At 48.8% G+C, this 23,730-nt stretch overlaps 1 protein-coding gene and 1 non-coding gene across 22 annotated transcripts in view; one reads left to right on the plus strand and one right to left on the minus strand.

The window, feature by feature from the left end:
• The first annotated feature begins 216 nt into the window (after nucleotides 1-216).
• Nucleotides 217-23,730, plus strand: part of clasp1a (cytoplasmic linker associated protein 1a) — a 72,165-nt gene continuing 48,651 nt past the window's right edge. For all 21 annotated transcript variants that reach the window (XM_030758471.1, XM_030758478.1, XM_030758472.1 and 18 more), the window contains exons 1-4: nucleotides 217-355; nucleotides 3,101-3,718; nucleotides 22,253-22,331; nucleotides 22,451-22,554. In XM_030758471.1, the coding sequence (XP_030614331.1) occupies nucleotides 3,524-3,718; nucleotides 22,253-22,331; nucleotides 22,451-22,554 (378 nt within the window). In that variant the 5' untranslated portion in view covers nucleotides 217-355; nucleotides 3,101-3,523. The remainder of the gene's footprint in view (nucleotides 356-3,100; nucleotides 3,719-22,252; nucleotides 22,332-22,450; nucleotides 22,555-23,730) is intronic.
• Nucleotides 21,710-21,839, minus strand: LOC115801317 (U4atac minor spliceosomal RNA). Its single transcript, XR_004021738.1, has one exon. It is a non-coding gene; the product is annotated as a U4atac minor spliceosomal RNA (small nuclear RNA).

Consider the following 23,730-nt stretch of genomic DNA (forward strand, 5'->3'; position numbering starts at 1 on the left):
TGGAGCCAGCATCAAGTGGACGTTAGAGGAACTGCCCCTACAGGAGGCGCTGGAAGAACCAGCACGTGTGTGAAACCACCGTGTGTCCGCCAGGTGTCGCCAGAGGCGGGGTTATGTGACGCACACTCTGGGGTTTTTGTTTTTTTCGGTATTGCCATGCGACAGGCTTCCAAGTGCCAACATCATCCCTGCATCTAGTGCGCCTGCGCACGACGATCCCATTCTTGTCCCGCAGGCAGCATTCCGGGTGGAGAGGGAGAGAAAGAGGCGGACAGAGGAGAGATTTAAGGCCGAGGAGAGGATATTTACCCGGGCAGACGCGGGCTGGCTGTGAGGACGAGCTGCGGAGGTTATGGTGAGTAGAAGAAAGGGGGAGGAAGCTGCTCCTCTTCGCCTCCCGCTCAGGTTTTCTCCTCTTTGTGCCGCCCGGCTGTGGACTGACGTTTCATTGAAGGGCTGCTAGGAGGCTAGCTGCAGCTTTGATTCCTGCACACACCTCTGCTGCCTCTCGGCCCGGGCCGGCCTGCAGCTCCTCGGAGAAAGGAGGGAGAGGCTCACGGTCAGCTGGGCGGGGGGAGACACAGGCTCGGGGTAGGGGGGGCTTCGGCTGGAAGCTGTCAGGGCTGGCAAGGCTAGCAGAGGCTCAGCTAACGTTTGCACAAAAGCAGAGGGCTGTGTGTGTGTGTGTGTGTGTGTGTGTGTGTGTGTGTGTGTGTGTGTGTGTGTGTGTGTGTGTGTGTGGCCTGTTAAAAGTGGTTGGAACAGTACATCACAGGGAGCTGCAGCACCCGTTATTGAATGGATGGATTATTACTAAGAGCCAGGCGGTGCCCCCACCTGACCCCCCCCCCCGTCAGCTGATCTTGACCTGCTGTGTTTATTGAAGCCGTGCAGATCGTGCGTATTCATACTGAGGAAAATTTGTCCAAATTTGGAGCTTTTAGATGTAATTTTTGAGCCCTGATTGCTTCATGAATCAGGACATTTTCACATTAGCATTTACACCCACTCCAGGTGTCACAGTCTGCACACAAACCTGCTTTTGTTCAGTGTGATTGGTCCCCTGACCAGCTGTGAGCATCAGTGTGAGGATCCATCACTGTGGATGGATGTAGAGCAGCGTTCACTGCAGGAAACCTCACAGAGTGCATTCTGGGTAAAAGTCAAACTAACCGGACAGAGAAGCATGTAATGTTTCTGTCCCTTGTTTAGAGCAGCGTCAATAATTTTATAATTTAATGACTTAAATTTTTAATGAAGACAAATAATCTGGGAAAACAGATTCCTGGATTATTGTTTTGCTTTCATTTTCACTCTGAAGCTCTGAAGCACCTGTCCTTTACACCGCTACATTTGGGCCCCTCCCTCAAAGCTCAGACTCGCTGTCTGTTTAGTTCAGCTCGAGCTGAGGTGAAGCTGAGAGACTCGAGTCGGTAAGAAGCCCAGTCTGGGTTTCTGTAGCCGGACCCGTGGAGCTGCCTCTGTCTCCGGAGTCCACAGCCCCTCATTTATCCTCCGTACTGGAGGCTCATCGCACTGCTGTCTGCTTCTGAAACATCATTTATGGTCACCTGCCTGGTCACCTCTGCATGAATGAACACATTATTTAATGTTCATTAGTGTACAGTGCTGCTCTGAGACGCAGCCGTCAGCAGGTGCAGCTCAGCTGTGAATAAATGAGGGTGAAAGTGAGCAGGTGACCCCCCCGTGCTAACCACAGAAAGCCAAAGTGGTTGTAAGTTCTAGGGTCAAAGGTCGTATAACCACGTGACCTGAGGACACTAACCTGCAGGAAGAGAAGGCCACTGTGTCAGCTTATCACTTCCTGAGGTGGTAGGAGTGAGTGTTCACACCAGACCAGGATGAGCCTCAGGTCAGGTGACCTGTCTGCAGCACGGAAACGATGGCGTTCAATCATCATCCTCTAATCTGAGGAACACACAACATGGACTCACACATGTTCTAGTCACACACACACACACACACACACACACACACACACACACACACACACACACACACACACACACACACACACACACACACAGCTCCCCCCCTTCGTTGGAGCTGTTTTAACTGTAAAGCTGTGGAGCAACCAGTGTGTGATTTTAATGCAGGTCCAGTAAACAGGAAGTCCTGACACATTTATGGCACCATGGCGGTCATAGTCCAGCGAGTCTGGCTCGGAGCGCTCCTGCGGGACATGCGGGTTAAATTTTCACCTGCTGGATGCTGTGCAGGAATTCCTTCATGCTCCATGAGCAGGAGTCAGCAGCCGTCAGCGGTGAGATGGAGCTGATTGGAGCTGCAGCTCTTGTTTGTGTTTCATGATGGGGGCAGATGGATGAGTCTCCATGTAGTTCCTCTTATGGACCCTCAGTGCTGTTAATAAGTAAATATGTGCATAAATTCAGTCGTGTGAGGCAGGTAACCTTTGTAGCTCAGCACAGAAGTTTAAAGTACGGCTTTGTTTGTGCTGAACATTGAAGGAAACACACACACATACATACATATAAACATAAATACTGTTTGATATTTGCTATGAACTGTTCTGCTGCTACCACCCAACATAAGAGAGGGAGGGCAGAGTCTTTATAAATGTGGGAGCGGTGTCCCTCCAAAGCCCAGCCAGGAATGTCTTAATCCACACCTTCTGAAATGAGGCCCACCCCACGGCCCTCGCATTGCCACAGCAAGGCCAGCAGGAGCTGTTCCTCTTCGATGGTCACCTCCCAGCCTCAGCCACTCTTTGGTGACCGAGCATAGTCACAGCAGACATTTGCTGCTAGCTGTAACGTAGCTGTAACGTAGCTGTGCTGCATGAATCTGGGTGGAAACCAGCCCAGGATGTGAGGCAGCTAAACTCCTTCACGTGGAAATCCATCCACGGGCTGTTGGAGACGGCGAGAGCGTCGGGGAACGTCATAGTTCTTAAGCTGTGCTGTAATCTGCTCATACTTTGGAAAAGCCAAACAGTGTGTGGTTACAGTGGGAGGTGTGCTGCTTGTTTCTGGATGTTGTTTGTTGGCATTTCAGTTTCATTAATTTCAGATCTGAGCTCCGATGTTTGAATAACCTTCCTGTGTCTGTTTCTTTGCAGGGCAGCCCCCTTCAGATTCAGGAACAGGTCATGGAGCTCTAAGCTAACCGTCTCCATCCACCTCCATCTGCTGCCTGAAGCACCTCATCCAGCCTGCTGTGGTTTGGCTCTGACTCCTCTGAGAGAAGAAGAGGGAGGAGTAAACGTCCCCCAGCTGCTGTGCAGACACACACATGCTGCATTGCTGCCATTCTCAGAGCCCTACTCCATCTATCCCGTGCTAGCAGGCTAGCATTTGGCACAGGAAGAAGGGGCAAGCACAGTGCAGTGGCCTCCTGCTTTTGTCCTCACTTTCCAGGTCATACCCACCAAGTGCAACTCCTTTGGTCCAGCTGTCAGCAGTGGAGGATTGCTAGCAGCCAGTCAGTCATAGAGCCGGCAGACTGAGGAGGCCAGAGGGTGCGTTTACCGGACGCCAGGGTGATGGAGCCCAGCATGGAGAACTGTCTGACCCTGGTCCTGCAGAAGGACGTGGGCCGAAGGCTGCAGGTTGGCCAGGAGATCATTGATTACATTCTGGACAAAGAGAAGTCCCACGACTTGGAGCAGGACCAGACGGCGCTGGACAAGATGGTCGACGGCATCGCCAGCTCCTGGGTCAACTCCAGCAACTTCAAGGTAACCTAGGTGATGTTCAGGAAGTACGGGAGACGCAGCCCTCAGAGGGTGAAGCAGCTTCCTGATTGCCCGCGGGGGGGTGTTAGCAGGAGGCTGCAGCCTGTCTGCTGGTTGTCCGTGTGGATTTTGCAGGTTTCCTCCTGCTGTCCACAGTTGTTCATGTTTGAATAATGGATGAGCCTGTAGGTGTGGATCTAAGTGCTCAGGCTGGAGAATCTGTGGAGAAGATGGATCGATGGGTGGGAGGAATTAGCTCGCAATGCTTTTGTGTCAGGACCTTCTCACACCTACAGGCACAATAGTATATTTGTTTGAGAGTCCTCTGAAGCATTCCCAGCTCTCTATTTTTATTTTAAACGGGAGAAAAAAATTCCAAAAGGAGCTCCGTGTGTTGTTCCCAACACGAGCTGCTCAGGAAGGCGTGCACTGAGCGCAGAGATGAGCTGAGCAGGAAGCTCGCTCTGTCATAGACTTCCATACAATCAGAACTTTATTTATCACCACAGATGGCGCCCCCTGCTGGACAAAGAAGGCAGGTTTAAGTTGAAGTGTTTTGTTTTCGGAGCCGCGGTTACGTCCGTCTTTAATAACCGGTGAGTGACCTGTGAACGCGCCTGCAGACAGCATCACTCTCCTCCTCAGTTACGGCCCATCTTCCACCCACTCGATGGCTCCTCTCAGAGGGTGCTGTGTTTAACAGCGTGCTCGAGGTGTTTTTATTGGGAAACTCTGTCATAGTTCACAATCATAACTGCTCAGGTTTGAGACAAAGCTGCTTTATGGTTTGCTGTGAAAGGCTGAGTCACAGAGATGAGATGGAGCAGAATGATGGCTGTTTACCTGCCGTCAATCTTCTGGAGGTGCATGTCTGTGTTATCGTGCACTCAGAATCAGCTTTCCTAGTCTGTTTGAGGAGGACTCTGCAGCCTTCCTCTGTGTTTGCTGTGCAGCAGGCTGACATTACTGTTTCCCTCTCCGTGGAGCCGGATGCCTTTTCCGATTGATTGGACTTTATTTTGGGAGTTCAGTCCAGGGCACGGTTTTATCCGACCCTGGAAGCGATTCCATCAGCAGCTCAGTCTGTGCCCAAACTCTGATTGCTCTTGTGTGCCGTGGCTGTAAGGAGACATTGTTTACCAAAGCTCAGGTTTCATGCAGCGATGTGCTGCTCTGGCTCTCCGCGGGCCTGAAAATGTCAGAGAAATGTGCCTGAACAAAGCCGAGCCTGCCCTCGGTGCCCTACATACTGCAGCTCTGCAGGGACGGCGAAGGACTGTACTTTGTTCTCCTGCAGTCTCATTGGTCCGGCTGAGCCTGACGGTGGTTTGTGTGCTTGGAATGACCACATCTGGCACAGCGCTGGTGCTCGCAGGCTTCTGCTGCATGCCTGAGAGAGAGTCAGCGGTGAGGTTTCCTTTGTTGGTTGATGGATGGGCAGATATGAGGAGGCAGCTGCCAGACTACATTTTTTGTTCTGCTTTTGGCCCGAGCTCAGCGTTTCTCCTCACATGCACGCTGCTCCTTCTGCACGCCGCCCGAAGGTCTGACACTGATTTTATTTTGTCATCAGACGCCATCAGTTACGGTTTATTCTAACAGTTCAGTCGGACAGAACCAGCTCACCCCGGTCACTCCCTGCAGGCTGCTCGGGTCACTCACTCAGCTGCTCCAACAGAGGCAGCATCATAATAATAATAATAATAATAATAATAATAATAATAATAATCAGTTATTTTGGTCAGTATTGAGATCACAATTACTCTCAAACTTTGGAAAAATACTGCATTGTAAACCAGCAGTAACTTTTTAATATAATTTAGTGGATTTCTCTGAACTTTATTCATAAGTCATCTGAAAATGTAAAGAAATAAGTGAGCAGTGATGTGATCCTGTCATAGCGCCTCAGGCTGCTGCTGAAGGAACATGAGAACGATTGGAAAACATAAAGCAGCACAACAATGGTTTCATCTCCATTGTTTCAATGAACACTGGATCCAAAAACTGGGATTAAAGTTGGAGACGTTGCACCGCCCTGATGGAGTCTCTGCAGGGTCCCTCTAACCAGCACCTGCAGCAGGTGGAGAACCAGGAAGTGGTGTGTGTCCACGGGAGGAGGACGTCTCTTAGTTGTTGTCACACAGCAGCAGAGATGCTGAGGCCTCATGTAGAATCACAGTGGAGCTCCTGTGCAGACACGTGGCCCAGGAGTGAGTTATGACTGTGAGGCGCTGAGTTCAGGTGAGCCGCACACCGCTCAGGTAGCTGCCTCTCAGCCTAATCAGGCCCATTATCTGCTGAGACGTCACATCCCCTGCAGGGCAAACAGAAGCCACACATTAGCTTCAAGGTGGTGCCGCTCAGCTACGCCCTCGCTGCTAATCTCCCGTCTTTGATGATGTCAGCGACGCAGTTTTCACAAACAAACACAAACAAAAGGCGCCGGCTTTTCTGTCCGCTCTCGTTTTTGTGTGTTTGTTTGGCTCTTTGTGACGCTGGGATTCAGACCGAACCAAAGCCTGAAGCGACTTCACCACCAAACACCCACCTGTGTTTGCTTTATGCTGAGGAGGAGCCAACACGAAGGCACATCCTGCCCTCACACTGACAACACAAGACACATCTCACAACACTTAGAGTTGAGCTGACTGAAGGGAGCACAGGGTGGGGGTGGGGGTGGGGGGGCACTCATGATGGAGCAGACAGACCTTAAATGACCTGTGGATGATTGGGGGGGGCAGAGACCACAGTAGATGTTCTGCATTTACACAAAGCTGAAACAGTTAAAATGAGATGAGAACGTTGTTGGTGGCTCTGTAAACGAGTGCTGATCCTGCAGCTGATCCTGCAGCTGATCCTGCAGCTGATCCTGCAGCTGGGCCTGCAGACGCCTCGCCTGCACAGCTGAGCATCATCAAAGGTGGCGTCAGGCTGTCAGAGCGATCGCTCCGAGCCTCGTCAACCCAGAAACCGCCATCAGGTTCAGCCTCGGTCTCCTCTGTGTGGAGAGCGAGGGCGGGCAAAGGAGGCGCGATAGACGGGTACTGACGGGACCCTGCAGGGATCAGCGAGCCTCGAGGATAATCCCCATCATTGTTTATGACTTGTTTACCACAGTTTTATGTCCCGGCAGCACTTTGAGCTGCATGTGGCACAAAATCCATCAACCAAGCTTCACTCTAACACACCAGCTACACACAGGTGCTGCTCAGCTGGGCCTGAACTCATGAATTACATCCATTTACCTCTTTTGTTATGAATTTATTTGGTTTTCATTAAGATTAAATCTCAATAAGAAAAAGGAGATTTTAAAGGTCGATAACTGCCTGATGTTTCCCAATAATCTGCTGATTCCACCATAATGGAGAGGCGGCCTTCAGTCATCACAGCAGACGAGATGAAAACCTGCCATCATCGTTTTCATAAAAACGATAACAGGTAACAAAAGGTGATGGAGTCAGAGACGTGCACAGACGTGCTGACTGTGGTCTCAGGAGAGGATCAGTCTGAGTCACTGAACCGCCTCGCTCAGGCCCCGCCTCCTTATGATGTCACAGCTGTTGAGATGATTCAGCAGCTGAAACCACAGCTGGGAGGATCCTGCTGACCTGACACACACACAGACACACACACAGTGTGGTCCTCCAGTGTGACTGCTCTGGTTTGAAGACGAGCATGAATCATGATGATGTTCATGTTTCCCGCTCGTCACAGTCAGTCAGAACCAAAACAAGAAAATACTGAACGTGCAGTCAGATAAGGGCCACAGGCTGACCCCCCCCCCCTTGTTTGGGTCTGAATCAGCAGCGTTGCTGTAGAAACTGTTCAGTTTAGCTGCAGGAACATTTTGGATGTGCCTCGTGCTGCAAACACAAACTGAATTCAGCGGGGGGGCATCAAACCCTTAAAGAGGGTTTTTTTAAATCAGGTGATTGTGTGCAGGCAGAGATGGACAAACAGGGCCCTGTGTGTGCTGCAGCTAACATGTTAAACCTGCTGATGTTCAGACCCCTGCAGCTTCTCTGGCCCAGCCAAACAGTTCATCTGAAACTTTCTGGATGAAGATCTTTAAACTAATGATGAGACATAAGAAGGGTCAAAGGTCAAAGGATTCCAGAGGACGTTAACGTTTGATTTAGGAACCACTCCCAGAGGATTTTGTCCTGATTCTGAAAGTGAATCTCATCCTGACGGTCATGATGATGTCACATAAAAGCTTCAACTGTGATATTATTAAAATCATATGTTCTTATTTAGGTTTTAGTCTTATAAGAAATAAACAAAAATAAAATAATGTATTTATTCAAAGTGATCTGTTTCAGTACCATCAGGGTTCAGGTTTGATCCCACAGTGAATTCTGGGAGTCTCTGTTATGTTCCACATATTCCTGAGTAATATCCCGCCCCTCGGTGTTTGCTCCTGACCTTGACCTCACAGCGACCCCGAGTCTCACATTTGCTGTGAAACAGAAAAGAGAAAAAGCTCTGAGGGTCCAGGCGACTGTAAAAGAGTCTGAACCTTTTTAAACAGCTGCCTGTTATCAGACCCCCCCCCCCCCCCCCCCCAACCTCCATTTATGGGCAGTGAATCCATCACTCCCCCAAAAACGAAATAGTTTCCACGTTAGCTGCCAGCTGATCAGGACTCTGCCTGCGTTCAGCTCACATCATGAGGAAAAGCTACAGAAAAACCTGACGAGTGTTTTTCAACCTGCCTGTAAAAGAGGACACGTCACCTGAGCCGGGGGCCCGCCTGAGCCGGGGGCCCGCCTGAGCCGGGGGCCCGCCAGAGCCGGGGGCCCGCCAGAGCCGGGGGCCCGCCAGAGCCGGGGGCCTGCCAGAGCCGGGGCTAAAGCTTTTCACTGCTGTACTGTTTACATGCAGTCATGTAAGGATAAAGCAGCAGTGACGGGGGGGGAGCTGAGGGGACGAAGGGCGGAGCTCAGACTGAATCAGGAAGTGTTCCTCTTCCTTTGTCATGTGTCACAAAGTGCTCGGGGGGTTAAGGGTCATTTTAGTTATGATTTTGGCCTTCAGAGAAAACTGGGTGGGCGGTTTCTAAAGTTTCAGCGTTGTGAAGACGAAAACTCAAGAACGATGTGACCCAGGACGCTCAGATCGATGCCGTACGTGCGTCTGCTCAGAATCTCGAATGTCTCAGTTCTTACTGTTGTCATGCCGACCGCAGCACTCTGTGGTTTATGTATTATTTTAACGTTTATTCCTGGTTGTTGTGTCAGCAGCTGTGATCATGTGTTGCAGAGCTTGTTCTTCCAGGGTGTGTGTGTGTGTGTGTTCGTTCACACTCACTCATATGTACACACACAAACACACCTTCATATTTCAGGCTGGAAAACTGAGCAGGATCAGTGAGTGTGTTTGTTTACCAGGAAAACTTCCCAGCTGAGCCGGTTTCAGCTCCGTGGAGACCTTTGGATCCTGAGCGCGGCTCTTTGTTAAACGTTAATCTGAGGTCAGTTTGTGCGGGGGCGGGTGGGGGGGGGCACGATGATCACGAGATCAGGAGATCCTGAGACAGAGGAGCTGATTTGACCTGTTCAGCATTCCTAAAGGATCAGGTCAATCATCAGTGTTTCCTTTACACACGTTAAACCATCAACTAACTGGCTTCATACTGGGAATGAACTGGTTCATCGATGTTTCTCTGTGGTTATCAAACTTTAATACGGTCACTGCATCGCTGTCAGCCTTGTAATGGTGGTGAAGCCTGAGGCTTAACCCCATTACAGCCAACGTCACGGGTCTGATTCCAGCCTTAATCCCAGACCTAACTGTATCCTCAGGAACGCACTGACGGCAGCAAAACAGCTTTATTTAATGAATCCGAATCATAACGAACTTTGAGTCACACTAAAGAAACATTTAAACCATCAGCAGTGAAACTCAATTATTTATTCCAACAAATGAGGCCAACAGTGATTGTTCTGTTAGCTCCGCGGAGCCGAACGAACCAAACCAGGAATATTCTCCACTAATGCCGTCAGGATTAAGGCTACAGCTGAACCCAGAGCTTAATAACCCCAAATCCTTCAGACATTCAGAGTAACGAGCCAGAAACACCTGAACGCTCAAGGAGGAGTCTCCAAGATGCTTTCTTCAGGAAGAGAAACACCCAGTGCATTATGGGAACCCCCCAGCAGCCTAGGCCTATAGCAGCATAACTAAGGGATGGTTCAGGGTCACCTGATCCAGCCCTAACTATAAGCTTGATCATAAAGGAAAGTTTTAAGCCTAATCTTAAAAATAGAGAGGGTGTCTGTCTCCTGAATCCAAGCTGGGAGCTGGTTCCACAGAAGAGGGGCCTGAAAGCTGAAGGCTCTGCCTCCCATTCTACTCTTAAGTATCCTAGGAACCACAAGTAAGCCAGCAGGCTGAGAGCCACTGTCAATACAAGATCAGCTGATTCTGAGGGGGTCAGGGGGTTCCTGTTATATGCAGCAGTAGTATCAGTAGTATTAGATGGACCTGATGATGCTCCTCTTTCATGTTCATTATTCACTGAGTGCTGCTGTGCTGCTGTTAGCCTGTGACGGCCTCCTGTGTTATGTGAATGAGTCAGGCGGTGGAGGGGACCGTCGTCCCCACCAGCAGCTGTGAACGTCCGGCTCCTGGTTCCCACCTCTGTGGCTCAGACATAATCTGCTGTCCTCTTTAATCTGCTCAGCTGGAGGATTTTCCCCTCTTCTCTCAGATAAGCTAACGTTTTCGTGCCTGGGTCAATCCCCCAGTTTGTGAAAGATGGAGTCTGATTTCTTCATCCTGCTGTCTTCATCAATCCTCTCGATGTAAATTGAATTTGAATTTCTGTCCAGTAAACCGTTAGTTAGCAGTTAATGAGCAGGACAGCAGAGATGGAGCGCTGAGCCCGGCCTGTTATTACACCACACAGAGTCTTATCAGCACAGCAGCAGCAGCCGCCCATCCCGAGTGAACTGGATCCATGCCTCGGTTTGTGCATGCTGGTGTGTTTAGGTCACTCAGTTTTGTTGTAGGTTGCAGCGTTTCTCTGTGAGTACTTTAAGAGTCTACCTGTTATGGCTGAAGTTTGGTGACAGTTCTCAGACACGCTCTGCATCCCCCAACTTTTCTGATCATCACCTGATCGAGGCCAAGAAGGCAGCAGAGTGCCATAAAGGAAGTAAGACAAAAAGCAGGCTGAGAGCGGTATGCAGGAATGCAGCCGTCTGTCAGGTGGAGTCACACCTGAGGCCACGCAGGTAAACCATTACCTCAGCCAGCCGCATTAACCACGGCGTCCTGGCGTAGTCAGACAAGATCCTGTTCAGGAGGAAGTCAGAGTGAGAGACGAGGCCTCCTCCTCCTCCTCCTCCTCCTCCTCCAGGCTGCCATCAGCTGAGTGTTCACAGTACTGGAATAAATCTCACTTCATATGTCTGAATATGTCAGATTTAATGATCTCTGCATACAGTTGGTAACCAGAGAGGGGAAATATCTCTGAGAGAGATTTATGTTTGTCTGAGGCTCCTGATTCAGGGCTTCATGGACAAATATGAATATTTAAGCTCATTCTGTAGGAGCTGGTGCAGCTCTGGAGTCTGACTCCTCTGAACCTGTGCCCAAGATCTCCACAGAGATCTCCATCAAGATCTCCACAGAGATCTCCTCCTCTTGTTTTTAACCTGTTATCTTTAAAGGAAAACGACCAGCTCAGCAGCTGGATGTTTAGTTTGATGAGTAATTATTAAATACCTGATTTATGATTTACTGACCAAGATAATCATGATGAGGATTATTTTTATTGTTAATGATAAAAACTATGGGGCATGACTGCTGACACACACACACACACACACACACACACACACACACACACACACACACACACACACACACACACACACACACACACACACTCTATTAGCCTCAGTTAGCACTAAAGTCCTCTGAGACTGAACTGCAGTCATGTGGATTTAGCAGCACTCAGGTGTGTCCTCCCAGCCTCGGCCACTCCTCCAGACTGCCTCCATCCACAGGTGTGGACTGTGATGTCATGCAGGTGTGGACTGTGATGTCATGCAGGTGTGGACTCTGATGCGTGCAGGTGTGGACTGTGATGCTGTGTTGCAGCTTCCTGTCCTCTGCTTCTGTCTAGCTGCTGTTGCAGTGTGGCAGGTGGCAGGTAACACGCTTCTCCTTCAGGATTACATCATGATGGGTGCAGCTGTCAGAGACGGCCTTCAGCAGGCGGCTCTTTGATCTCTGTATTACCTGCTGGACTGGACGGAGGTATTTGGAAGTGGACCAGCCAATCAGAGCCTGATCTGTGAGTGAGGCAAAGCTTTGCCTTAAAGGAAACCTGAGCAGCGCAGACCTCAGAGCATCTTTCTGAGCCTGTAGGCAGATAAAAACTCGCCCCACCAAAGGCTCAGTTAGTCCTGAAAAACTGAAACGCGTGACGGACCGTGGATCCACAAAGATTCCCAGGAATCGGAACAGAGCGCTAATGTTGGGAACACCGGGGCAGTCGGAGCACAAACGTCACATCCTTTGGTTTTTAGTGGGAGAACATCAGTCCACAGACTGTCAGGGTTAGAACCAGCAACCAGAGAGTGCTGTGGGAGCTAAGAAGAAGATCCAGATGTTGCACTGATATAAAAACATTAATTTGTGCTCCCTGAAAATGAAGCGACTCCTGCCGCCTTCATGCTCTGGTTTAAACCGCGGCTGCTCCGTTCGATCTGCTCGACTCTAACGTTTGCATCGTGTCATCAGTTCGTTGTGCTGAGTCAGCAGAGCCGAGGAAGGAAGCCACAGAATAATGTGCTTCATCATGCTGAGGACACAAAAACACCCTGGATGAGGCAGAGGAGGGATGAAAGTGGGTTTAATCAATAGATACAAGCAGCTGTTTTTGGTGCTGTTACATCAGCCCTTTTTCCTGTGTTATGATGATGTCACATGTGTTTTACAGGATTACAGGTCCGCATAGTAACAGTCAGTATTTCTTCAGTGACAGACGCCACCTTCTGGCGGGGTTTGGGATGTGCGTAGATCTGATCTGTAGGAGTCGGCTGTGACTGTGCTGTGTGGGGTTTATCCTTTCTGTTGCCGCCCTCAGTGCAGAGAGGAAGCTCTGCAGTTAAAAAGCAGCACAAATATAGAAACATGCAACTCCTAGGTCGCGTGAAGGTCAAAGCAGCCGGGTTAACCTTCAGGTGAGAGGCTCACGTACCTGCGCAGCGGCAGCGGTCGCCATGAGAGGCGAGCCGTGAACTCAGATTAGCGCACGTTCAGGAAAACATTCGTCGCCTCAGGTAATTCCCTGGAAAGCCGCTGCAGCGCGCCCTTACAGGGAACTGTTTCTTATTGTAGTTAAATTCCCTGTAATGCTCTGTGACCTGTCGATGGACTGAGGTGGAGAGGCGGCACCATCACCTGTCCCATAAGAAGGGAAAACACATTCAAGGTATTTCTCAGCTGGATGTGGGTCAGAAATACATGGAGCTGTGCAGTACTGTTACAGGCAGTGTCACAGTACTACCATGGATGTAATCTGCATATGCAGTAATATAATAAAGGTATTACACAGCATGTCTGCAGCCTCGCGGCGATGCTCTGACTCAGCTGTCTGAGGTTGGTCGCTGCCTCTTTCACTCCCGTCTGCTGGCAGAGCGACCCCCCCCCCCCCCCCCCCGTCATGGTGTATGACACTGACTTTGTGTTGGAGCTTTAAATATTTTAATGCAGACCCAGAAAACTGAGCAAACTGCAGCCAAGCTCCAGATTTATTATGTAAATCTGAAATGAGCTGTTTCAGATTAAAGCACACCTTTATCAGACATCCTGATATGATCACCCCACCTGCTGCTTAGGCCTTCGACCAGGGCCCAGCATCAGATAAAGAAGGACTGTTATGAATCATGCAAAGCTACTCTTGACTCCAAGACTAAGACCGTGGAGCTGCCATCTTTAAATGCATACCTTCCAGTTTAGCATCAGCGATGCTCACAGCAGCCAATGATGTCTAATCGCTGGAGTGTAGCAGGAAACGTTTCCACCCCGCCAGCAGCTGAGTGCCGGCACAGCGAACCCGTCTGACAGCAGGAGTGTGTCTGCTCGTGTTGGAGGAGGAAGCTGAGCTCTGTGCATGCTGCCTTCCATCAGGTGTCATTAAAGCTAACGCTCTCAGTGAGCTGCAAAAATGAGCTGCATTTCTTTTGTTGTTGTTGTTTTTTCCAAGTTACAGTTGTACATAAGACCATGTTCTTAATCTGTCTGCCTGGTTAAATAAAGGTTTAAATTCAAATTAAAAGAAAAGGTCATATGCAGACTAACGTCGTGTGCCAGGACGTCAGCTCACTTTCCACCTTCTGTGAACCTGCAGCTCCTCTTTGTGCCGATGAGCTGCTCCTGTTATTGCATGCAGCCCATCTGAGGGCTGTGATTGGCTGTGATTGGCTGCGATGTGTCGAACTGGGTTTGTGTTGGACTCTGTGTGTCAAACACCTTTGAGTGAGTGTAGCACAGGAAGTAGATCAAAGCTTTCTCCAAACAAGAGAAACTTCACTGACAGACCGTCCTCGAGGTCAAGGTTAGCCGACCCTCTCTGCTCTCTGTGCGATTAGTCCTGGTCCCTCTCACTTTACTTCCTGCTTTATTTTGAAGGTTGTTTTTACTTCCCTCCTCTATCTTTCCCGTCTTCCCTTCATTTTCATGTTTTCCTGCCGTCTTTCTTCAGAGGTGGTCAATAACCTCTGTGAATGTGTTTCCTGTGTGTGGTTGAATGAAGGTTGGTCACTGTTGGAGGAGCTGTGGAGCGTTCAGGGACTCCTTTAAAGGCACGAACATGTTTAGTAACCATGGGAAAGAGTGGTGGAGACCACGGCACGACCAGAACGTTGTAACCAATGTTTGCAGTGACTTTGTGGTCTTCTTACCTTTTGAAATGGTTGGTTCAAAAACAGGAAGCAGGTCTGCAACCACTCGCAGTCATCAATAAGATGGAGCCGGTCTGCAGAAACATGCAGTCTGTGATAAAATGGTAACTAGATGTGATAAATCTATTGGAAATGGTGTCGTCTACATACACAGAAATCTACATTAACTACTTCAGAGTCCGTCCAGAACCTCTCAGGCAGAACCTCACAGGCAGAACCTCACAGGCAGAACCTCACAGGCAGAACCTCTCAGGCAGAACCTCACAGGCTCTGCAGGACGGAGAGTTTGCTGTAAAATGACAGGCGCTCAACAACCTTTCTTTCATATAGAAATGTAACCAGAATACAACCAGTTGGCAACATTTGAGTCAAGTCTCCTATTACAAAGAGATGAGTTGCATTCTTGGGTGCAGACTGACTCAGATTGCAACATATTGCCAACTTGCTGAGAGCAACTGCAATCTGAATCGTTCCACAGTTGTTTGGAGACAGGTTGCCTCCCACCGGACGACCTGTGCACTCAAAACGGTCAAAACAGAGGTCGAAGGTGCTGCACGTTCAACCCCCCCCCCACTTCCCACCACCCCACACACACACACACACACACACACACACAGAGGTTGCCGTCGTATTTTTACTCTCATGTCATCACCTTGCAGTTTGTCAGTGGGTCTAAGGCTGAGTCCAAATGATAAAATGGTCCTAAATATTCAGTGATTGCTTTAATACTTACATACAGTTTAGGTATTGTTACTTTTCAGCCCCATTAAGGAAAGAACACAGATTTGTGTTTGTGTGTGTTGCATCAGTCAGACTGTGGTTGTTTCAGGAGGTTAAACATGCAGTAAGAAGCTGTGACTCCTTTGGAGGCCAAACGCTGCTGTTTCTGTTGTTGTTACTCCCCATAATTAGTGGCTCCACCCACTCACACAAAGCGTGAAGCATGTTTAAACTTGAGAGAGGCATGCATTAGTGTCAGTGGCAGTATGTCCGGAGGAAGATGCTCCCGTTTCAGTGTTTTCACTGCATCAAGTCGAGCATGAAGCGGCGTCTGAGGGGGAAGTGAACCGTGAAGAGCGTTGTGTCTGTGCGCCTTTAAATCTGCTCTGTATTGTGAGTGTTGTTGGCTCTCTGCTGTAATGAGAGTTTACTGCACGGCTCCGTCATCCAGTTGCCACCCTGCCCGGGGTCCTGAGGTCTGCTGAGTGCCGCTGAGTCACTGCTGGCTAATCACTGCCAGCTCCAAATGGTGGCATAGCATCACGGTTACTCACTCCGGCACTGTTACAGGAGCCGGTGTGTGTTGGAAATTGTTGGGATGAGTCTGGCCCCGCCTGTATGAGCCTGTGGTTGAACTGGGACACTCCCAGTGAGCATGTGTGGAATAACATGCATCAGAAATGACTGAAGGTCTCCTCATGTGCAGCTAAATCTGTTTTAATCTTGGACTCTTCTAGAGCAGCTTCTCACAGCTCAGGATGCTCCTCCTTCATCCAATTGCTGCCGCCCATCACTTTCACCTTATTGGCTGCCCCTCAGCTTTGAACAGCGTGTGGGTGGGACTTTTACTCTGTGACCTCACAGATCCAAGAGTAGAAAAAAATGTGACTATGATCTCCAGAACATCATATTTTAATAATCATGAAACTGAGAGCATAAACTCATCAGGACTCAGAGGTGAGCAGTACACTTCTATACAAACTTCCTTTTTACAACCTGAGGAGATGCCCCCTGCTGGACATTTGAAGGAATGCAAGTTTAAGGCTTAACCCAGGGGTGGGCAACTCCAGGCCTCGAGGGCCGGTGTCCTGCAGGTTTTAGATGTGTCCCTGACCCAACACACCTGAGTCAAATATAGAAGTCATTAGCAGGACTCTGGAGAACTTGACTGCATACTAAGGAGGTAATTCAGCCATTTGATTCAGGTGTGTTGGATCGGGGACATATATAAAACCTGCAGGACACCGGCCCTCGAGGCCTGGAATTGCCCACCCCTGGCTTAACCTGTCAGACCTGCAAGCTGCGTCCATCTTTTATATACAGACTGTGGTTGGGGTGACAGCTCATGGTTAAACAGTCACTGTAAACTCTGCAGAGGGCTCACGCAGCAGCTCGTAAACTAACAGAAATGTTGCTCTGCTGCCGTCTCGGTGCGACTGATGCTGTTTGTTTCCTGCCGGCTCTGCAGTGTCCTAAAGGTAGAGCTGAGGCCCGTCAGACAGCGACCACGGGACAGGCAGTGACGCGGGCTGAGCTGCTCATGAGTCCCATTTGCCGGGGGCGGGTTACTAAAAACAGCAGCAGCAACAACTGAGCATGCTCAGAGAAACACTGACGGCCTCTGCGACAGCCGTCTGAGGGGTCAGCAGGTACAGGCTTCATCATGAAACCTTTGCTGATCTCAGCATGTGCTGTCTGACTTTATGGAGATCAGTGCATTTAAACATGACCTACTGATGCTGAGTGAAAAGTTTCCTGCAGAATAAACATGTTTACAGCCTGATGCAGAGGCTGCTCTGGTCTCTGCTGTACGGGGGGGTCATTGGTGTGGCCTTTTAATGTGGGGTTGATGCTACATAAAACTAAAGGATTTTATTTGATGGGTTGAAGATTCCCTGCTGGGTGGAGCTAATCCACATAAATTATCAGCTTATTATGAAGCAGCAGATACACTTTTATAAAAATCAGCAGATGATTTCCTTCTAAGCTGCATCACTTAGAGAAATATTAGATTATTAGATTATTGTGGAATCAGAAGGAGAGGTCTGTATCTGTCACAGGGGAAACTATGATTGTGTAGCTCACTGTACAAATCTATTATTTTAATTATGAGTTTATGTGTTTCTGGTTAAATTTAGTTATGTGCAGAATACACTCTGTAAAGATCTTAATGATAATGAGGCTCAGCTTCAGCTTTTCTCTTTATTATTTATGCTCTGTTTGACTCAGAGCTTCACTCTCTTGGTTTTCATGTTGTTTTTGATAAAATAAAACGAGCTGCGTCCTCTGCATGTGTCCGTCAGCCTGTTCCTGCACACAACTTATTTGCATGCTGGGAATCAGAGCATTTCATTTGAAGCTGCGTTTGCATGAAGCTCTGCCTGCCATTGTTCTGCAGCACGTGTCGACCGACCTGCAGCTGCAGCCAGGAAACGGGCCCGTGAGCTACAGCTGAAAAATAGACCCGGTACAGAGGAAAGCACCTGATTTATGGGAGTGTGAGACACGAGAACGTGGTGATTACAGAGCACGAGGCTGGGAGGGAGGGCAGGTATGCTGAGGGTAATTACAGGGAAACGATCCGGCTTTCTGTGTGTGAGGGACACCGCTCACTTTGGAAGAGTCTGATCGACGTGTGTGTGTGTGTGTGTGTGTATGTGTGTGTATGTGTGTGTGTGTGTGTGTGTGTGTGTGTGTGTGTGTGTGTGTGTGTGTGTTTCCACTGATAATGAGATGAAGAGTTGATCGAGAAATCCTTGATTTAATTTAAAGGCTCCTCCACATCAGAGTGGTCTGCTGGGTTTTTCCAGCCGCTTGGATGATGATGATGATGATGAAGAGGAGGCACACGTGCTCCTCTGGAGGATGATGTCAGTGGGTTAGTTTGACCCCAGCCTGATCCAAGACTGTGGCCTGAACTTTCCCCTCTGACGTGATCAGACAGAGAAATTCGGCTGGTGTCTAAATGTTGCTGCTAATCTGAATATTCATGTTTTATTAAAGTGTAACAGTTACTCCTGGTTCTGCTGCTGTGTTTGGATCTTCATGTGAGTCTCTGCATGCAGGCTGTCATAAAACCAGAGGACAGCAGTGCTGAGAACCTGCTGCTGCTAACGCTGCTAACATTAGCCTCGCTCACCCTAAAACACTGATTATTGATGGGATTAATGGCCGTGACTCTATATTTGTGCAGACAGTTTTTAACCCAAACAGCAAACTGATGCATGAAGCTGCACGGCTGCAGTTCCTCTGGAGTCCAGCAGAGGCAGCAGTGAGTCAGTCCCCATAGACTCCCATGTTAAATCAACATGTTTACACTGATACAGAAACTGCTTTGGTTTCATGTTTAATGTCATATTGAAATATGAGTTCATTTCCAGGATTATGAGCTGCTTCAGTACAAATAAATGATGAGATGATAAAACTTTATTTGTTTTTGTTTGTTTTTGTTCGGCCACGTTTCCCTCAAACACGCGATGAGACCTAAAACCATTTATTTACTATAATCTTTTTTTCCCATTTGTTCTGGTATGAACCCACCCACCCAGGTTTACTGTGGGGCTCTAACAGCACATGCATGGAGAACCCAGACTGCTGTAAACTCTGGGAGAGCAGCAGCTGAGGCTAAACCGGCGTGTGCTCAGAGAGTGCACGTGGAGCGAGGCTCTCAGTGATGTCAGCGTGCACGTCTGAGCCGAGGTGACCGCGTCACAGACCAAACCTCCATCGTTCGGTCTCACAGCGTCTCTGCTCTGAGCTTCGCTGCCACAGAAAACCTTCAGAAACGAGTTGTTCGTGCCGCCTGCAGGTGTGGGCGACACAGCCTCAGAATGCATCACAATATTTCAAGAAAATTTGAGATAATGTTTCTGATGATACAGATAAAAATATGGTGGCGGCAGCAGCCTGAAGTAGGCCGCAGTTTTGGGCCCGGGGTGCATGGACACAGTTCAAACCTGCTGCTGTCACATGAATGAGGAGAAATCAGCGCTTTTCTGTGACCGTCAGTCTAAATAAATGAAATCCTCATTATGACTCAAACCTGAGGGGACGTGCACCAGCGTCCGTCGGCTCCTTTTACATCAGCAGCACGTAAAAACGATGCTGTCGTCCTGCTGCTGGTGGCTTCTTAGAAAACAATAAACCAAGTGACCCAGCCTCAGGCTTTAGGAGGGTGGGGTTACTGCAGCACTAAGCTGCAAGTTTCTAGTTTTGCGCGTGAGCGTGTGACCTTATTATCCTCCCTGACGTGTTTGTGTAAGGGTAGCAAAGGGACGGCCAGGACGTCTCTCCCAGTTTGCTGACACGCAGTCAGGATTTCACTGCTGAAAAGAGGAGAGGAAGACGTTAGAGCCGAGCATGTCGGGCTGCAGGATTTGGCAATTTGGAGGGGATGATGTCTGAGAGGTTTGGGTCCTTCAGGGTGGGGGTGCACCTGTCTGTCCGTTCCTGGACTGTGTTGTTCTTCGGCGTTCCCTCGGTTTTCCAGAAAGGACTCCTCACCTCCAGCTCTGACTCTGAGGAGGAGTCAGAGCTGGAGGTGAGGCTGGTTTGAGTTCCCGTGCAGGTCTCCTCTCTTTGTGTGGGTCCTGTCTAATTACTGTCGTTCCCTCCAGCTGCAGAACAAAGGGGCTGATCTGAGGATTAGAGCTGCAGATAACCAGGACATCTGCCTGCGGGGGGGGGGGCGCTCCCCCCTCCTTCTGTGGGAGGAAACAGCACTGGGCAGGTTTTCATGGCAGGTTTCTGCAGGGCTTTAAAGTCAGAAATTAAAGTAAAATAAGGTCTTAAAAGTCTTTTATAGTCTCAGTAAATCTGCAGCTACAAACTGCCATCCCATAATAGTTCAAATATTTCTAATGCTCATACTGGAGGACAATGGGTTTGAAGACAGTCGGCCTCCAGGAGCTGTGAAGTATTCAGAGGTTCATGGGATTCTCCTTATTATTATTATTATTAATAATATTTCTGCATAAGTAAGGGGTCCCTGCATAAGCTTTGCATGTCATGTGTGTAGAATATAAAATAACTTTAACCATAAAAAGACATAAATTAATACCACACAATGAAAACATTAAACTTCCTGCTGCATTAATGAAGCTGTGACACTAACTTCATTTGGACTCACTTTCACACTTTGCCCAAATGTTTCCAAACACCTTAACTTGTTGGCTTTGCCTCACCTGGTTCTCTGTGGCTGTGTGGGCGGAGCTGCTTGAAGCCCCGCCCCCAGTGAAAGTCAGAAGTGAAACCAAATCATTGTTTAAAGGCAGCACACAGCGGGAGCATGTCCTCCATCCGTCCTGATGATCCTTATTTACGAGGGATGTGCGCGACTAGTAAACTAATCGTCACTAGTTGTAGTCGATTATTCTAATTGTTGAGATTGTCCTAAAAGTGACGCAGCCATCTGCCACCAGGTGGCGCTGCAGCCCTGACATCGTTATAGAAAAATGCCAGAACTCTGTTAATCTTGGCCTGATCTTTTATGAGGTCTAATGTTGTTAGTTATTAAGTTTTACAAAGCTCCTTCACCCACGTTTGTACAAAGAAGTGGAAAAACTAGCGGGACAGATGTGTTTCAGCACTTTGTGTTTCTGTCGGCCGGCACTGCGTGACCGAAAGGTAATTAACTCACTAATCCACCTGCACAGGTATAAGCGCAGCTACAACAGCGGCCACGTGCAGGTAGCTCCACAAAGACCCGGCGCTGAGGTCTGAATCAGGGCTAAGCTGGAGGAGGAGGCTGGGCTCCACTGCTCAGGCTGCCGCCCGGATAACGATGGCCGGATGTTCGTGTTATCATTTTAGATGCGCGTCATGAATTGTCGAACAACGAGCATCGTTGATAACGCGCGGCTCAGTGCGCCACCCTGATCGTTATCTTGTCATACTGTAATGATGCGCAGTTGTATTTTTTGTGTTTGAGTGTAACTGCAGCGCTCATACAGTTCAGCAGCATTTACAGAGCGGGTGTGCGGGTCAGCATCACATGCTGAGAGCGTGACTGAGGAGGCTGTTACTGCAGGCGTCCTCCCCCCCTCAGCTCTGCTGACACCCCCGTTGAAGCCGGAGCTGGTGTTGTGTTGGCGCAGCCTGCTCACTCACGGTTCACCTGAACAGCGCAAACGTCACAGCATGCAGTCACCTGTGCAGCCCGAGCTTTGGCTCTCAGTATATGAACTCTCGCTGCACTTTTCGTGTCGTTGCATTAAAATAAGTGATGCTTGTGACAGACACACAATATCTGTTCGCCCGCCGGTGTCTCCCTCTTAGGATGTGTGAGCCCAGCAGGGGGCGGCAGAGAGCTGCAGCCGCTCTCACTCTGCTGTGTTTTATTGCACAGAGTTTTCGGGTTTCCAAAAAGTGCACCGGACCCTGGACGTGTGTCCAGGCGATGCGTGTGTGTTGTTATTGTGGTGTCAGCAGGACCGCTCTCACTAAACGCTCATTGAGCAGCTCTCTCACCCCATGACAAGGAAAGCTGCTGGGGGCGGGGTCTGTGTTACACATCGGTATCGTGAGTGTCGCACTGAGTCACGGTGCAGCCTGCAGGGGTCAAAGGGCAGGCCTCTGAGGCTGTTTTATTGGAGGGTCTTCACCTCCCAGTGTAAAGCACCCTGAGGTGCTGTGGTTGTGATTTGCTGCTGTATAAATAAAACTGAACTGGATTAAAATGGAAACTTCCTGTGTGCTCCCATGATGCTTTGCAGCTGATTTTTTTTTAACCCCACCCCCTTTACTCACCCCGGCCTGTGGCAGTGCTTCTTTGTTAATAAAGTCTTGATTCAGCTTTTATTTTTCCATTAAATGTCAAATAAAATCAGTGGTTTATGTTTCTGAGATGTTTTCTTTTAACATTAAATTATGTTCATGTGCTTCATTTTGTCTCCACCAGGTGGCGCTGCTCGGCCTGGACCTCTTATCTGCCTTAGTGACCAGATTACAGGAGCGGTTTAGAGCTCAGGTGGGAACAGGTGAGACTGATTTTAATCTGAATTTGAATCTGATAATCTGAGCGTCTCTCCTTCAGACAGACCCTCTGATCTGCTTCACCTTTGCCACAATAATAACTCATCTGTCCTCTCTCACTCAGTCCTGCCCAGCCTTATCGATCGATTGGGAGATGCCAAAGATCAGGTGCGAGAAACAGACCAAACTTTGCTGCTAAAGATCATGGAACAAGCTGCCACCCCGCAGGTAACGCTCACCTTTTGTAAGAGAGCTCAGGGTTTCAGCAGCATGCATTAGCTCAGACTCAGCCGGCTCTCGTTTACTCCGGGGTGACTGAGGGGGTCTCACTGGGTGTGAGTCTGCTGCCACGCCCACCTGTGCCTGCACATGTCCTGAGGTGGGGGCTGGGGGCCGTGTTAGACGGGTGTTACAATCAAAAGCATGCAGCAGTCAGGGCCTGCAGCACAGACAGCATAAAAGAGGGATCACCCAGTTATAGTGAAGTCCTGCTGGCTGTGAACCTGAGGATGCAGCTCAGTCACTGTCTGTCAGTCACTGTCTGTCTGTCACTGTCAGTCAGTGTCTGTCTGTCAGTGTCTGTCAGTCTGCAGTCAGACTGACCAAAGTTTTTAAAGGAACTTCATGTTTATTTCAAGGTGACTTAAAGTGAGAGCCTGAGAGCATAAAGTCCACAGCAGAGTGTTTACTAAGGTCAGGGCCATCATCCCATTGACTCCTATGACCGGGAGTCTTTTTGCAACCAAAGCCGTTGCCCCCTTGTGGCCATTAAAAAGAATGCAGGTTTAAGGCGCTTCAGTAGCTTCGCCTGAAAACTAAAGACTAAACTAACTAAACTAACTACCACAGCTGGTTAGTGCTCAGTGGGTGGCTGCTGTCCCTGTGCTCTCCTGACTTCATGTTATTGTGAAAATTCAGAGTCATCTGTGGTTGAAAGCCATCAAATGTATTGATAAAAATTGGACTGAAGACATGATCAGAAATGCTCATGTTTGTAGCATCCATTTTGTATCAGGTAAACTTATTTATCTCCTCTGGTTTTACTGGGATGTCAGTTTTAGATAAATACTAATATCTAAAGAAAACAGCATTAGCTGGTAGTGTGGCTATTTACAGGTGAGGCATCGTTGGACTCAGAGTCCTGATTTTTAAATTAATATTTAATCGCACTATAGATTACAAAATGCAGTGCCAGTCAAAAGTTTGAACAGACTCACATATGAATGTTGAGTGTGTCCAAACTTTTGACTGGAACAGTATATATATATATTTTTTCCTTTGTAAATCAATAATATCTGCAGCTGGAAAACTTTTAGCAAGGTAGAAAAGCAATGTGACAAAGTACTCACGCTGCCGTGCAGGTACAGTTCTCTGTGAGGACGTAGTACTCTGACCTGTTTACAA

The sequence above is a fragment of the Archocentrus centrarchus genome, chromosome 21 (assembly GCF_007364275.1).
Source record: "Archocentrus centrarchus isolate MPI-CPG fArcCen1 chromosome 21, fArcCen1, whole genome shotgun sequence".
NCBI lineage: Eukaryota > Metazoa > Chordata > Actinopteri > Cichliformes > Cichlidae > Archocentrus > Archocentrus centrarchus.